Below are 16,088 nucleotides of genomic sequence, written 5' to 3' on the forward strand. Positions count from 1 at the left end.
CAGAGGTGGTGCCCAATAATTTACACCTCCCATTAAATTCCTAGGTTAGGTTGAAGCTGCTGATCCAGGAATCACACTTTCAGAATCACTGCTTTAGAGGTCTTTATTTACCCTTTCAGTTACACAGTTAAATTTATATTTAATTAACATCCACCTGTGTTAAATTTCTGTTCTTACAACTTTTGTGGCTTCTGTCTCCTGACCGGACCCTGACTGATACAGACGTTGATGCCAGGAGTGGCTCCAGGAACAGATCTCCAAGAAGATCTGTTTGGGCACACCCTTGGGCCTAAGCACAGTGGCGAGCTCCTTGCCGATGGAAACCGGGCTCTAGTCACCCAAGGCAAGCAGTGGCATCATGACAAAACGAATCATCACCTGTGACTGACTGACAAATCACCCACTGAGCAGGTGCCCTGGGGGCTGACATGGCTGCTGCACCTGCCGGTTCCATCAGTAACAATGACCATGAGGACTGTGGTGTGGGATGGATTCTCATGAGTGCACTGCAGCGCTTCCAGAGAGGAGGCAACAAGCTGGGGTCTGAACTCTCAACTCAAATCATGGTTAGATCTGAGCATGTCTATGGCAACTGTAAAACAATCTCTTACTTCTTGTGGCTACAGGGTGAATATTTCCAAAATTAAACACAAAATTTAACTCTGCAACAGCCTTACCAAGTCTCCATATAGAAGTTGGGGCATTAATTTGGAAGAAGTGGGACCTTGAAACCTGGAATGGGGATATTTGGTTGGACTGAGACAAAACTGAGACTCCTCAACCCCTGAGTCACTGTGAGCCTCCCTCGGCAGTGGAAATGGTTGGCCCTCCAAGGTCTGAGAACAGCCCTCCTTTGCTTGGAAACTGAGTAATAAGCTTACCTGGGGCACGTGCCTTGCAGGAGGATACTCATTCTTCTCAAGACAACCACAACTCCCCTTGCTGCCACTAAAACTAACCAGGACTAGGGACAGATTTCAGCATGCTCCAGAGGAGGAAATAGTTTATGCACCAGAAGAACGGTAAGACTCTGCTATTTTATATCTGGGGAGTATGTGTGGGAATAGGTTCTAAAAATGTTATACCAAGGGGAAGGAACGTGACTTGGTAGAACTTACTGATTTAGGTGAGGCCTGGTGGCACAGAGCTATTGTGGATTTAATGCGTTAGTGGGTGCAGCTGGCAGTGGCTTGTTTGGCTGAGACGCAGTGCATTGACTCCATGTTTATTGAGGTTGAGATGCCAGAGCGATACATAATGAAAAAGAGGACAACAGGCATAGGGAGACAGGAAGGCTAGGGCACATTTATCATGTGTGACCTACACACCGAACTCCCAGCTCCATTCCCTGAGGAGGCCCCGAGGACACACTCTTTGCTAGGTAATTGAGAAATACATTAGTGCGGGGAGTACCTCCAACCTTGAAAAGTTCAGTGTTGGCTATGCTCCATAGGTAGATTCAATGGCAAGAGACACCGCCATGGAGAAGGACCCCCTGATTTCAGTGTTAACAATGGGGTCCTGCAGCAGAAGGCATGTGGTAGTGCTTAACCTCCAAAGGCAAGGCAGGCACACTTCTGTAAAGGGCAACTGCAAAGTCGTGGTGATCAGAATGTTTTGATCCACAGGGATATCTGGTGGTGGCTGACAGATTACAGTGCACCAGGAATGAAACATAACAACAGCCTTCTAAAATATCACTTCATCTATATAACAAGAAAAGGTCTAGGCCAACAGCCTGATTGAAGCATCATAGTAGGGTCATGGTCTCTCACCCCGTTTCCAGACCTAAGCCAGCTGACAGACCCAGAGCGCCTGCATTGAAGAAGAGGCTGGGTCCCTTAAAGACATAGCCTGCAACACTGTATATACTGTTAATCTGCCTCCAAGCCTTTCCCAAAGGAATCTACAGTCATTTACTAGTGTGACTATACCCTAGGGAAAGGGAAGTCAGACCTTTCAGGGATTACCAGACACTGGTTCTGAACTAACACTAATTCCTAGGCACTCAAAATGCCACTGTGGTCCATTACTTAAAGCTGGGGCAATGGTCATCAGGAGACAGATGGACTCTTAGCCCAAGTTCAAACACAAGGGCCCAGCAGGTCCACAGGTCCAACCTGTGGTCATTTCTTCAGTTCCTGAACGTATACCTGACCACGGGCAGAATGCCTACACTGGCCCTCCAATCCACGGAGCAAGGGGCATGAGAGTGGGAAGGGGCAAATAGGAAGCCTTGGGAACTTCCTCTTCTTACCAGGTTAGCAAAACAAATGGACAAGGTAGGGGGAGGAGGAGCGCAGAGATGGACAGACCACCAAAAGATGTGAAAGGTGCATGGGCCGTGGGCCTATCCTAGTCCCACCTAACCTGCCTGTGTGGCCTGTGAGGCCTGTGAATTCACTGAATGCATCCGGGAGAATGGGTGCAGATTACTGCAAACTTAACCATGTGGTGACTAACTGCAGCAGTCGTTCCAGATGTAGTATCTTAACAAGAGCAAATCTAACAGCTCCTGGTACCTGGTACGCAGCTACTGCCCCAACAAGCTCTTTTCTCTCCATACCAGTCTACAAGGACCCCTACAAGCAGCTGGCACTTTCGCCAGTTTGCAAGGCTGACGTCAGTGCTCTTGCTGACTTAATACAGTCTGCAGAGACGCTGATCATCATGACATCCCACACGACACCCCCACTGCTCCGCTACATTGATGGCATTGTGCTGATGGGATCTGATAAGTAGGAAACGAGAAATATTTTAGATGGGGGTGGGGGATAAATCCCACAAAAATTCAGGGGTCTGACATGGCAGTCAGGCTTCAAGGTGGGGAATGGCGATGGCCTGGAGCATTTGAGATGACCCCTCCAAGCTGAAATTCAAGTTGTTGTGCTGCCTACCACCTGACATTCACAATGCTCAGAAAGGCTCTGAAGGCAACAGGCACCACTTTTGAGTGTGCTCCTTTGACAGGTGTACTGAGTAACCTGTACAGGCCGACTGTTTCCAAAGGGGACAGGAGCACAAGGAGGCCCTACAGCAAGCCCAAGCTGCTCCCGCCTGGGCCTCTCACCCAGCCTCTCGCCCAGCAACCTACGAATAGCTGAAGCAAAGGGATGCTGTAAGAACCCTCTGGCAAGTACTGACAGGACAGTCACAGGCAAACTTCTAGGGTTTTGGAAAAAATCCACACCCTCTTCGGTGGATAATTTTTTTCTTTTTGAAAAACAGCTCCTGATTTACCAAGGCCCTGGCACAGACCGAACTGCTGACTAGGCGGTGCCACATAACCATGCTCCCTGAGCCTCTGTCCTGAGCCACAGTGCTGGGCATGTACAGCAGCCCTCCCTTGTCAAGTGGAGAGGCTGTGCGAGATGGAGCAGGAACGGGCTCTAGAAAGTACTAAGGTGCCTTACCAGATAACTCAAACTCCTGACAGGATGCCTGCGGCACTGCCTACTACTCCTCAGTCCACACGGATGGCTCATGTGGGAGTTCCTACGGATGGATGGCTCATGTGGGAGTTCCTACGGCAACTGAGGAGGAAAAATGTGGGGTTAGTCTACAGATAGCTCTGCATGGCAGGCTGGCCTTGACTGGACAGTGGTGTAGGAAAACACTCGAGGGCAGCACTTCAAGTTGTACTTTATCAGGACTGAGAGACGGCCAGAGCACAGATCTACACTGGTTGTTAGGTGTTCACAACCAGTAGAAATAAGGCGCGTTAAACCCAGAGTGATTTCATGGAACTGAGCTGTAGTAGGTTCCACGAAAGCAGAACTGAAGGCGCTGGCAAAAAACAAGGTTCGAGGAACTGATGAAATACCAACTGAGATGTTTCAACAAACAGATGCAGCACTGGAGGTGCTTATTCATCTATGCCAAGAAATTCGGAAGACAGCTGCCTGGCAAACTAACTGGAAGAGATCTGTATTTGTGCCCATTCCAAAGAAAGGCGATCCAACAGAATGTGCAAACTATCAAACAATATCATTAATATCACAAGCAAGCAAAATTTTGCTGAAGATCATTCAAAAATGGCTGCAGCAGTATGTCGACACGGAACTGCCAGAAATTCAAGCCGGATTCAGAAGAGGACATGGAATGCGGGACATCATTGCTGATGTTAGATGGATCCTGGCTGAAACCACAGAATACCAGAAAGATGTTTACCTGCATATTATTGACAATGCAAAGGCATTCAAATGTGTGGATCATGACAAATTACAGATAAAACTGCAAAGAATGGGAATTCCGGGACACTTAACTGTGCTTATGAAGAACCTGTACATAGACCAAGAAGCAGTTCCAAGAGGGGATACTGTGTGGTTTAAAATCAGGAAAAGTGTGCGTCAGGGTTGTATCCTTTCACCATACTTTCAATCTGCAAGCAAATAATCTGGGAAGCTGGACTACTGGAAGAACACGGCATCCAGATTGGAGGGAAGCTCATTAACAACCTGCGTCATGCAGATGACACAACCTTGCTTGCTGAAAGTGAAGAGTACGTAAGTACCTACTGATGAAGATCAAAGACTACAACCTTCAGTATGGATTGCACCTCAACATAACGAAAACAAAAATTCTCACAACTGGACCAATAAGCAACATCATGATAAATGGAGAAAAGATTGAAGTTGTCAAGGATTTCGTTTTACTTGGATCCACAATCAATGTCCACGGTAGCAGCAGTCAAGAAATCAAATGACATATTGCATCAAGCAAATCTGCTGCAAAAGACCTCTTTAAAGCACTGAAAAGCAAAAATGTTACTTTGAGGGCCAAGATGTGCCTGATTCAAGCCATGGTATTTTCAATCACCTCATATGCATGCAAAAGCTGGACAATGAATAGGGAAGGCCAAAGAAGAATCAATGCCTTTCAATTACGGTGTTGGTGAAGAATACTGAATATACCACAGACTGCCAGAAGAGATACAGTCAGTCAGAACGGTCCTTGGAAGTGAGGATGGTGAGACTTTGTCTCACGTACTTTGGACATGCTATCAGAAGGAACCAGTCCCTGGAGAAGGACATCACGCTTGGTAAAGTAGAGGGTCTGTGAAAAAGAGGAAGACCCTCAAAGGGATGGATTGACACAATGGCTGCAAGGATGGGCTCAACGATTGTAAGGATGGTGCAGGAGCGGGCAGTGCTTCGTTCTGCCATACATAGGGTTGCTATGAGTTGGAACGGACTTGATGGCACCTAGAAACAACAGCAGCAACTGCAGCAGGTTGACCTGGCCCCTGAGAGACTGGGTTGGAAACTGAAAAGCTGTGTCCACGACCATGGTCTCTCACTCTGGGGCACGACAGCCTTTTACACCGGCTCTTGTGGATCTGGCCTGGTCTCCCATTTCTGTCTGCAGACATCTTTTGTAGTCTGCTTGCAAATGGATGAAATTGTTTCCTATACCAGAGTTCACATAAGCAGACCAGAGGTCAGGCTCTGATACCCTTACCCTCAGAATAACTAGGTCATAATACACATAGTGTTCTTTAACTTACGCTTTTCACTTAATAGTAAATATATTCCAGACACATACAATTTTTCATTATTCTTAACGGATACATAAAAAAAAACAAAACCCAAATCCACTGCTGTTGAGTTGATTTTGACTCAAAGCAACACTATAGGACTTAGCAGGACTTTTAGTTAGCAGCCGAGCTCTTAACCACTGCACCATCAGGACCCCAGTGGCTACACAGTACCCCGTTATATGTGTATGCTAGTGTGTTCAGTGTGTCCGGTACTCTGCTAGCCCTGTACTGTTTGCCCTGTTTGCTCTTTGCTCTCAAGGGTGCAAAAATGGCTGCTACTGAAGTTTGGGTCCAGATAATGTTCTAAATTATGCCTTTTCAAATATGTCTTTCACTTTGTTTAAACCAATGCCAAGCAACCCCCTCACCCCCCCTTAATTCCATGGAATCGATTTAGCTCCTTCAAAGCTTGAAGGCTCAGAGAATAAATGACTTCCAAGTGATGATGTATGCACATTTCTACTGATTCATAAATGATACTTACCAGATTAGAGACCTCTGAAGGTCTGTACAGCACTTTTTTTTTTTTTTTTTTTTACATATTACTCACTTTGACTAAATTCTAAATTCAAAAAAGTCAATTACATGGAAAGGGAAAAGCTGAGTAAAAGTCAAAGCAAACACAGGTCCTACGAGCGGTTATGTTTTTGTTGGCAGAAATACCAATGGTTGGGAGGTCTACGTGAATACTCTAGTACTTGAAAAAGCATTACGGGGCACAGGAGTGAGGGTGAGATGGGTGGAACTAGCAGCTCCTTCATCTGAGCAACAGAATGTCTAGTTATTTCACTACTGAAACCCGTGGTTACAACTGCAGAAACGGTATTTCCTAAAACTACTGTCGACCATTTTCCTCCTCTACTTCTGCATTTGGATGCTTCCCTGTCCTCTCTGTATCAGGGAATCAGGGGTTCCTTGCTTACTCAGTCCAAAGTGAACTTACAAAGCCAAAGGATAAAAGGTTAATTTTTAAGCATCCCATGTATTCTTACATGCAAACAAGAAACAGTTGGAAGATGAAATTAAACAACAACAAAGTCATTTTTGTTTTCCTGTAGGCCCTGCACAGCAGACACTAAATGTGGGAGCCTGAGGGAGTTCCCTGAGGAAGAGCTGCAGGATGAGCCACTGGCAGCAAAGCAGGGCAGAGGCTCCCAGAAAGGGCCCAAGGGGATGGGGCAGAGCACGGACAGGGCAGGACAGAGCAGGACGGGCCAAGAGCACGTCTCCCAGGATGGTCCTTGATGAATCAGCCAACACTGAAGTATGGAAGCCCAGCCCCTCACTGCAGAGGCAAGATAAACTCCTTTGTGCACCTCAAGCTGCAGAGCCCCTGAGGTGCATGGGTGGGGGGGTCAGGTAAGTCACCCTCTGCAGGACTTTGAAAATACAGCCTTGCTTGACTGCTCCCCCTTCATTGTTTTCCCCACTTCCTTAGAGGTTTTCCTGGGAACACATCCTTAATAAACTACTTCTCCATGAATTCCTGGCTCAGCGTCTACTTTTGGGGAACTCAAAACAATCCTACTTGGTAACGACATATATATCAATATACTATACACTGAATGCATATATATAAAAAAAAATTTTTTGTGCGTGTATAAATACATATATATTATTATGCAGAACGTAATTTCATCATGTATTTAGGATTTTACATATATGATTGTGTCATACTGGTACAAAATCTGCTTTAAAATAAATACAATTTTAATACCATAACAATCAGGTTCAAATTTTCTGCTGAAAAAGCTCAATAAACTTCTCTCTCAAGAGATAACCCACCTTAGTAATTTTCTTCTTTTTAACCAATATTATTTCAAATTTGGTTAACAGCTCAGGCTCCAACATACATCAGCCAAAGCTGTGTTCAAATTCCAAACGCATCACTCACTAGGTCTGTGGACTTGTTTACGTCCATAAACTCTAGAATTTGAGTTTCCTTATCTGTAGAATGAGGACAGTAACAGTAAACATTCCTTACAACATCCAAAGATTGAGAATTCAGACAACACCTTCGCAGAGTGCCTGATACGTGGTGAGAACTCCACAAACATCTGCTAGCATGAACTGGAATCAACTTAATGGCAACAAGATTTTTTAAGCATTGTTAGAAAAGGAGCCTTGGTGGTTAAGCACTAGGCTGCTAACTGAAAGGTTGGTGGTTCAAACCCACCAGCGGCTCTGTGGGAGAAAGATGTGGCAGTCTGCTCCTGTAAAGATTACAGCCTTGGAGACCCTATGAGGCAGTTCTACTCTGTCCTTTAGGGTCACTATGAACTGGAATTGGCTCAGTCGACAACAGGTTTGGGATGGTCTTGGTTTAGCATTGTTAGATTTAAATCAAGTCATAGATTTAAATAGATTTTTAAAAATTTCATAAAAACTGGGTATACTTACTTGTAATGTAGTATCAAAGACAACAAGCTTTGAACTGGTTGGAACAATGTCATAACACTTGTGTGACCTCATGAATCGCATGTAAACGCCACTTTCAGAGTCTTCTACTGCTAAAAAGGGGGAAAGAAGGGCAGAAGATCAGTAATAATAAAGAATTTCCTCAATCTGATTAAGGGTATGTAGCAAAAAAAAATCTACTGTTAACAACGTGTTTAATAGTGAAAGGCAAGTGTTTTCCTCATAAGACTGATGACAAGGCACAGGTTCTACTCTCATCAATTCAACATTCCACTGGAGGTCCCAGACAGTGCAACAAGGCAAGGACAAAAATGAAATGCAGATTGGAAAGGAAAAAACAAACTGCCTCTCTTTATAGATGGTACCATTTTCTGTGTAGAAAATGCCAAAGAATCTACAAAAAAGTTCCTAGATCTAAAAAATGAGTTTAGCAAGGTCACTAGGGGCAAGGTTAAATTAAAAATTCTATTGTGTGTTTTTATAGATTAGCCACGAACAATTGGAAATTCTTTTTTACAAAAGATATTATTTAAAATAACACCAAAATACATAAAATACTAGGAATAAATGTAACAAAATATGTTTAAGATTTTTTGCTGAAAACTATAAAACTATTAACGAGAGAAATCAAAGACCCATATAAATGGAAAAATATACTGTGTTCGTAGATTGGAAGACTTAATTTTGTTAAGCATTTTTGTGTCTATGTTCATGACGGATACTGGTCTGTAGTTTTCTTGGAAATGCGTTTGGTTTTGGTATCAAGGTAATGCTGGTTTCATAAAATAAGTTGGGTAGTTTTTTATTTATGAGACAGTTTGTACAGAATTGGTATTATTTCTTCCTTAAATATTTGGTATATTTCACTAAAGAAGCCACCTGGGCCTTGAAACCTGGATAATTTCTTTGAATGAATGGAATCTTACTCATTAATTAATTCAGTCAGTAACTATTTATTGCCTTGTGTTAATGCAGGTTCCTCCCAGAGGGGACCAGGAAAAGAGAGACAGGGAGAGAGAAAGTCAAAAGGCTGTGTCAGTAAGCAGGTCCCTGTGTTGTACAGCTCAGATAGAACCTGCTGGGGCCCTCTGAGAGGCTGTGATGCAAGCCTCGGCACTGGCTCACTGTAAGGCCGAGGAAGCTGGGGTAACCATCCACCCACTTCAGCCCCTTCTTGGTCAAGGGTCATTACTGAGGCATTAACTGGCATTTCTGTCCTGCTCCATGCACTGGCCCACAGGTCCAGCTGCCAAAAAATGCCCCCTTCTCTCAGGCAGAGACAAAGGGGGCCGTTGAAACATGACGACTTTGGATAGGCCAAGAGGATGTGGTGGGGCCAAGAGCACCTGCGGCACATACCGTCCACTGTGCTAGATGCTTGGGAAATGGCAGAGAGACAAAAATGATTCCTGCCTTGCTAACACAACAAACTCATGCAGGAGAGAAACACTAAATATTATTATACTGTCATAAATACCAAAGGAGAAGTACGGAATTTATAAACGAGAATAACTGGTTGTCAATAAATGAATGAATGGATGGATGAAATGTAGGTCAGTGTGCTTCTACCTTTCTTGAAACATTGAACTGCAGAAAACACAGAAGGCTTAAGGCAGAACCGAAACCCCGCACTGAGACCCACCTCTGCTATCACACTGCTCCCTCATTGCTAAAGACAATGTATACTGCGCTGTGAAGTCTGTAGTTTCTTTGTAGCCTTTTCCATAGAAATTTCAAAGATCACTGCAGTCAAACAGAAGTTTAACTAATACTTAAGTTACAGATCGCTTGCGAAGTCTATATACCTAAAATTCAAATGGAAACTAATGATAATAAATGTAACAATCCATCTCTCGGAAAGGAAACCTTGCAAGAGAATACTTTTTTCATTAACTAAATCAAGACTTTTCATAACAGGGGTATACGTATTACAGATACTAATTTCACCACATGAATATCTGACATACAAATTAAAAATATCACAAAAGTAGAAATGTTCCAACTTTTAGAATTTTTAAAACTCTACAAGTTTTGTTTTAAACATATTTATAGTGTACCATCTTAAATTCTTCTACTGGTTACTAAAAAAAATTTTAGAATAGTTTTAGATTTCTATGAAAATTGTGAACACAGTACAGAGTTCTTATACATAATGTTAACATCTTACATTACTGTGGTATATTTTTCACAACGAACTAACACTGGTACACTATTATTAACTCAAGTCCATAGATATTAGGATTTCCTTAGTTGTCACCTATTGCCCTTTTTCTGTTCCAGATCCCATCCTAGGATGCCACACCGCATTTAGTAGCCATGTGTCATTAGGCTCCTCTTGGCTGCGACAAGACTCTCCTTGTTTTTGATGACCTTGATTTTTTTTTCCCACTATCTCTACCCATATTATTTCATCACTGTTAATTTAGGCTCTCTGCTCCTTCAAGTTCTCATCTGTCCTTTAAACTGACTGTTGTCAGTTTATACTCACATATATAATTTATAAAAACACTAAGCTTGAGGCAAACATTCTTTATTAATTGGGCTAAACTGTTTAGTTTAATGATGGCTTCATGGGACAGTTTTGGTTCAAGGTTTAAAGATTATTTCTAGGCATTAGATTTGGAGTTTCCTCCAGTCCTGATGGATCCACTGAGTATAGTTTCCATAGGATTTTTTTTTTTAAATCTTTTTTCTCTGTTGTGCTTTAGGTGAAAGTTTACAGCTCAAGCTAATTTCTCATTCAAAAATGCATTCACATATTACTTTGTGACATTAGTTGCAATCCCCACAACATGACAGCACACTCCCCCTTCCTATCCCAGGTTCCCTGCGTCCATTCGACCCGTTCCTGTCCCTTCCTTCTCATACTGCCTTTGGACCGGAGCTGCCTATTTGGTCTCATATATCTGACTGAACTAAGAAGCACATTCCTCATGTGTATTATTTTTTGTCTTATAATCCTGTCTAATCTTTGAAGAGTGGGCTTTGGGAATGGTTTCAGTTTTTGAGTTAACGGTGCATCTGGAGGCCACAGTTTTGGGGGTGACCTTGATAGTTTTGAGGAGTGCTGGTCAGGTATTTTGTAGAATATCCCTCTATTAGGATTTGTCTCATGTTTTCTCATGATTAGATTGCAGTTGTGGATTTCGGGGAGGAAGATCACGGGGGTAAAGTGCACTTCTCATCACACCATATCAAGGACACATGCTATCAACATGACTCATCACTGGTGATACTAACCTTGACCACTTGGCTGAGGTCGTGTTTGTAAACTTCCTCTTTTTCCTTCCCTTTAATACAGTACTCTTCAGAAGGTAGTTCATCATGCAAAGCCCACGCTTAAGGAAGGGAGAATTACATTTCACCTCATTAAGGGGGGAATATCTCACAAATTATTTGGAATTCTTCTCTATAGAAGAGTTGTCTATTTACTTATTCAATCATATATTTATATCAGTAGGAACTCATATATTTATTTTGTACTTTGGGTTGTAATCCAATGCCAATTTGTTTTGTTGCTTGCATTGTTCCAGCTCTGGCCATTGGGAGAGCTCTTTCTGTTGGCTCCTGTGGACCTCTGACATCTTTTGATTTTTAAATCATTTTTTTAATGTTATTTTCTTACTGGTTTGTTCTAGGAGTTACAATATGAATCTCACCTTATCACAATCTTCTTTAACAATGCCTTAAACCCAATAAAATACCGCAACTTTGCCCTAATATAGTACCATTTCCTCCCTTTTGGGTGATATTGTTATATTACATTAATATATAAGGGCAATAACACAGTTTATAATTTTGCTTTACATACTCTTACACCTTATAAGAAAAATGAGAAGAAAAAATATGCATTTATAAAATCCTTAATATTTGCTCGTATATTTACAATTACTGGTGCTTGTCATTTCTTCCTGTGGATTCTAGTTAACTGTGTCGTTTCCTTTTCAGCCTGAAGGACTTCTATAACGTTTCTCGTAAGACAAAACTGCTAATAGCAATGAATTCTCTATCTTTGATATACTGTGAATATTTTTATTTAACCTCCATTTTTGAAGGTTATTTTTGCTGGCTATAAAATTCTTGGCTGACAGGTTTTTTCTTCCAGCACTTTGAGTATGTCATTCTGCTGCGTCCTGGCTGCCATTATTTTTTATGTCAGGTGTTAAACTGCATTGTTGTTTCCCTGTACATGATGAGCAGTTTTTCTCTTGCTGCTTTCAAGATTTTCTCTTTGTCACCAGTTTGACCATGATGTGTCTAAGTATGGATTTCTCTGTTGAGCTTCTTTGTTCTGCAGGTTAACATTTTCCATCAAGTTTGGGAAGTTTTTGGCCATTATTTCTTCAAATATTTTTCTCTGCCTCTCTCTCTACTTCTGGGATACCCATTACATGTATGTTAACATGCTTGGTGTTGGCCCAAAAGTCCATGAAGCAATGTTCATTTTTCTTCAATCTTCTTTTCTCTCTATCCTTCAGGCTGGATACTGATCCTTCTTGTAGATATTGATTTAGATCTAGATATTGATCTACAAAGTTCATTGATTTTCCACCATTTCCATCTGCTGTTGAGCTCATCTAGTGAATTTTTAATTTATATTGTACTTTTCAATTCCAGAATTTACACTTGGTTCTTTTTCAGTTTCTGTTTCTTTAGTGAAGTTCAGTATTTGTTGAGTCAATACTATTAATTTCCTTTAATTCATTAAACATGATTTTTTTTTATTGTGCTTTAAGTGAAAGTTTACAGTTCAAGATAGTTTCTGATACAAAAATTTATACACACATTGTTATATAACCCTAGTTGCTCTCCCTATAATGTGACAGCACACTCCTCCTTTCCACCTGGGATTTCCCATGTCCATTCAATCAGCCCCTGTCCCTTTTTGCCTTCTCATTTTGCCTCTGGACAGAAGCTGCCCATTTAGTCTTATGTATCTACTTGAGCTAAGAAGCACTCTCTTCGTGAGTATCATTTTATAAACATGATTTTCTTAATTCTTTGAAAATTGTAATAGCTGCTTTGAAGACCCGTTACACTCAACATATGACCCTACTCAGGGACAGTTTCTACTGACTGCTTTTTTCCCTCAGTATGGACCACACTTTCCTGTTTCTTTGCATATTTCATTTTTTGTTGTTGTTGTTGAAAACCAGACAATCTAGATAACATACTATAGTGACTCTGGGTTTTTTCTTGTTTTCTCTGAAGGTGGTTATTATTGCCTTTTTTTTTTTTTTTTTCACGTAATGTACCTGGACTTAATCTGGGTTATCTAGCTTCCCCAGTGGTGTGTGGCCACTAATATCTGTCCTTATTATTTTTTTTCTTTTAAATTCTGTTACTCTAATTAGGGGTCCCACTGTATGTACACAGCTTATGGTCAGCCAATGATTGGTCTGAAGTTGTCCTCAAGACAGTAAGGCTTCCAACCCTCAAGAGATATATGTATATATGGATTGGGGAGTACATTCAAAGTTCATATAGTTTTCAAGTCTGCCCTGGTTTTTACTTTCTGTCAGGTTCTCTCAGGACTTCCTTGCACATGTATGTACCCTCCAAGTCAACCGGATTTTTGGAGCATCAAGGCCTTCTCAGGTCTCTGCTGGGTATGTACACTTCCTCAGTCTGCCAGGGATGTGTGGAGACTTTAGGTACCCTTGGTTCTCTCCTATGCAAATACTTAGCCTCTGAGTCAGCTAGAGATGTGTGATGAGAGCCTATCTCATCCCTCTAGGGCTCTCTCATTTCCAAGAATTAACCACCTGTTAATGTCTGGGTTGTCCACTGGTCTGCTTCTCATCCTAAGTGGGAACTCAAACTCAGGCTAGCAGGACTGTGGGCTTTCCCTATTTCTGTCTTTTGGAACTGAAAAAAAAAAAAAAAAAAAACTAAAAAGTTTAACCAAAATGGTAAAATGTCAACTATTTATATAAAAGAAATTACAATAAAATTTGTTGATTTGAAATAAGGATAGGTATTACTGAGGAACATTTCATTCAACAGGAACTAATAACATTATTCAACAGGAACTAATAACATTACTGATCTAACAAAGCAATATCAGTTACATATAAATAAATGTTAGAATTTTAAGAAAATAAAGTAAAATACAATAAAATGTTCTTCCTTTTTTTGTTACTTCTCCACATTTAATATAGTTTTTGGCTATAAGTGGCACCATTTATATTATTTACTTCCTGGTGAAGTCTCATACCTGGAGCAATAAGGAAACTGAAACAGTAATTTGGGGTTAAATAAACAAAAAAACCACTCAATAACAACAGGTTGTTTGGAATGCATTATTAAAATTCCTGAGAAGGCAAAAATGTTCAAACACTCATTATTCAAAAGGTAACTGTGGTTAAGACATTATCAAAATCTTTCATTTTTCTTGTTCTATGTCACTGGGCAGAAGCATGACTACAGAGAATTGTATTTGCACTTGGGTTACTTGTCTATGAAATGAAGGAACCTGTTTATGAAATAACGTTAAATCTTACTATCCTCTTTAAAATATGCTAATTCAACATTATTATTCAAGGGAGTTGCAAAAAAGTACTAATGGGTACTAGATAATATACGTATAAGTGTTTAATTTATATTAAAAATGCAACATCTAAATTTAAATGCAAACAATTATAAACACTAAAATTTTTAAGAGTATGTAGAAACAAACAGTTCTCTTTCTAAAAATAGATCTGATCACATCACGCCCTTGGCTCAGTAACTTCTGACAACTCCTCACTGCTATAGAGTATCATTCAAGACTTCTAGTAATCTACTCTAACCTGCCATTCCAGGCTCATCTCCTACCACATTCACAGGCAATCTTATAAACTAAAAAACAAAAAATCCTCCAAACACAGCAAACCATCTAACAAATTGTTTTTTCAAAGACAATCACTGTAGTCATAAATTATATTTTCTAAAACCTATTTGCATATCATTTTAATTTATAAAGGATTTGTAAAATATGAGTTATAAGATGGAGCAGTTGGTTCTTCAGTATTTGACTGTGGCCATAATTTTACTAAAGTGATGAAGATAGACTGTCACTGATAATTTGGTACCAAGAGTGGTTCTAAAGGAACAAAACCGTACGGATAAGTTTTCTGAATGGGTTCTCATGTCTAGCTAGTCTTAAAGGCACTAATGACTCCACTTCCTGTAGTAAAGAGGGCACTGCTAATCCATGGTGTGAGGTGGCAACAGAAATACACAAAATATCACACTTCTGGATCAAATACTTGTGAGACACAAGGCTTTGGGTGATTATATATTTAATGCTATTCTAGAATTTTGTGAGAATGAGAAGTATAAGGAAGCTGGCTGGTTGTTGCTACTTTCACTAGACAAAGTGGTGAAAGAAGGGGACGAGCTCAAAGCTTCAGAGTCACAGCTCAAGCGACACATACAAGACCTGGAAGTTGCTACTTGTGCTTTGAAAGAATGCCTTAACCCTAACAGAGCGGGTATTGCTGAAAACCAAACCCAGAGTCTTACTGCAAGAGTGGTTGAATTACAATACCAATTGAATTCCCAATCTTGAATGGTGTCTGAAGCTAAAGTGAGAGCACTGATCGGGAAGAAATGAGATCCTGGAATGTTGGATGGGAACATATGGGCATATAATCAGGAAGCTGGGGACACTGAGCCCCTAAATTCCGTTGAATCACTCCTGCCGACAGAACCAGCCCACTCCCGTCTGAAGAGATTACTCAATCTTTGACAGCTAAGCTACCCTTTCCAGTAAAATCATTATCTCTTCCATCCCATCTGATAAGATTAACTCAGTTGTGCCTGAAGAGCCTTTGTCTCTGTCACCCCCTGGGGAGATGTCTGAGTCATTGCCAGGGGTTATCACCTGAGGCAGATGCCTTATGAGATATTGCTGAATGTTCTCAGAACACATCCCCACCACCCATTTTTGCTTCTAGATGTCTAACTAGACTTAAGTTCCAGCGACCCCCAAGAGATAAAGTACAGAGCGTGACCCAAAAGGAGGTATGCTACACTCCAAAAGAACTACACTTGCTTTTCTAATATGTACAAACAGAAACCTGGGGAATATGTGTGGGAATGGCTATTGAGGGTGTGAGGAACATAAAGTTGGATCAGTTTAGAGTTT

At 41.1% G+C, this 16,088-nt stretch overlaps 1 protein-coding gene across 10 annotated transcripts in view; it reads right to left on the reverse strand.

The window, feature by feature from the left end:
• PRKAG2 (protein kinase AMP-activated non-catalytic subunit gamma 2) overlaps window positions 1-16,088 on the reverse strand; it is a 421,068-nt gene that overhangs the window by 35,007 nt on the left and 369,973 nt on the right. For 8 of the 10 annotated variants that reach the window (XM_064275063.1, XM_064275065.1, XM_064275069.1 and 5 more), the window contains one exon: window positions 7,940-8,049. In XM_064275063.1, the coding sequence (XP_064131133.1) occupies window positions 7,940-8,049 (110 nt within the window). The remainder of the gene's footprint in view (window positions 1-7,939; window positions 8,050-16,088) is intronic. The other 2 variants (XM_064275064.1, XM_064275061.1) reach the window with 1 other exon arrangement.

This window comes from Loxodonta africana, chromosome 22, assembly GCF_030014295.1.
Source record: "Loxodonta africana isolate mLoxAfr1 chromosome 22, mLoxAfr1.hap2, whole genome shotgun sequence".
NCBI classification, from domain to species: domain Eukaryota; kingdom Metazoa; phylum Chordata; class Mammalia; order Proboscidea; family Elephantidae; genus Loxodonta; species Loxodonta africana.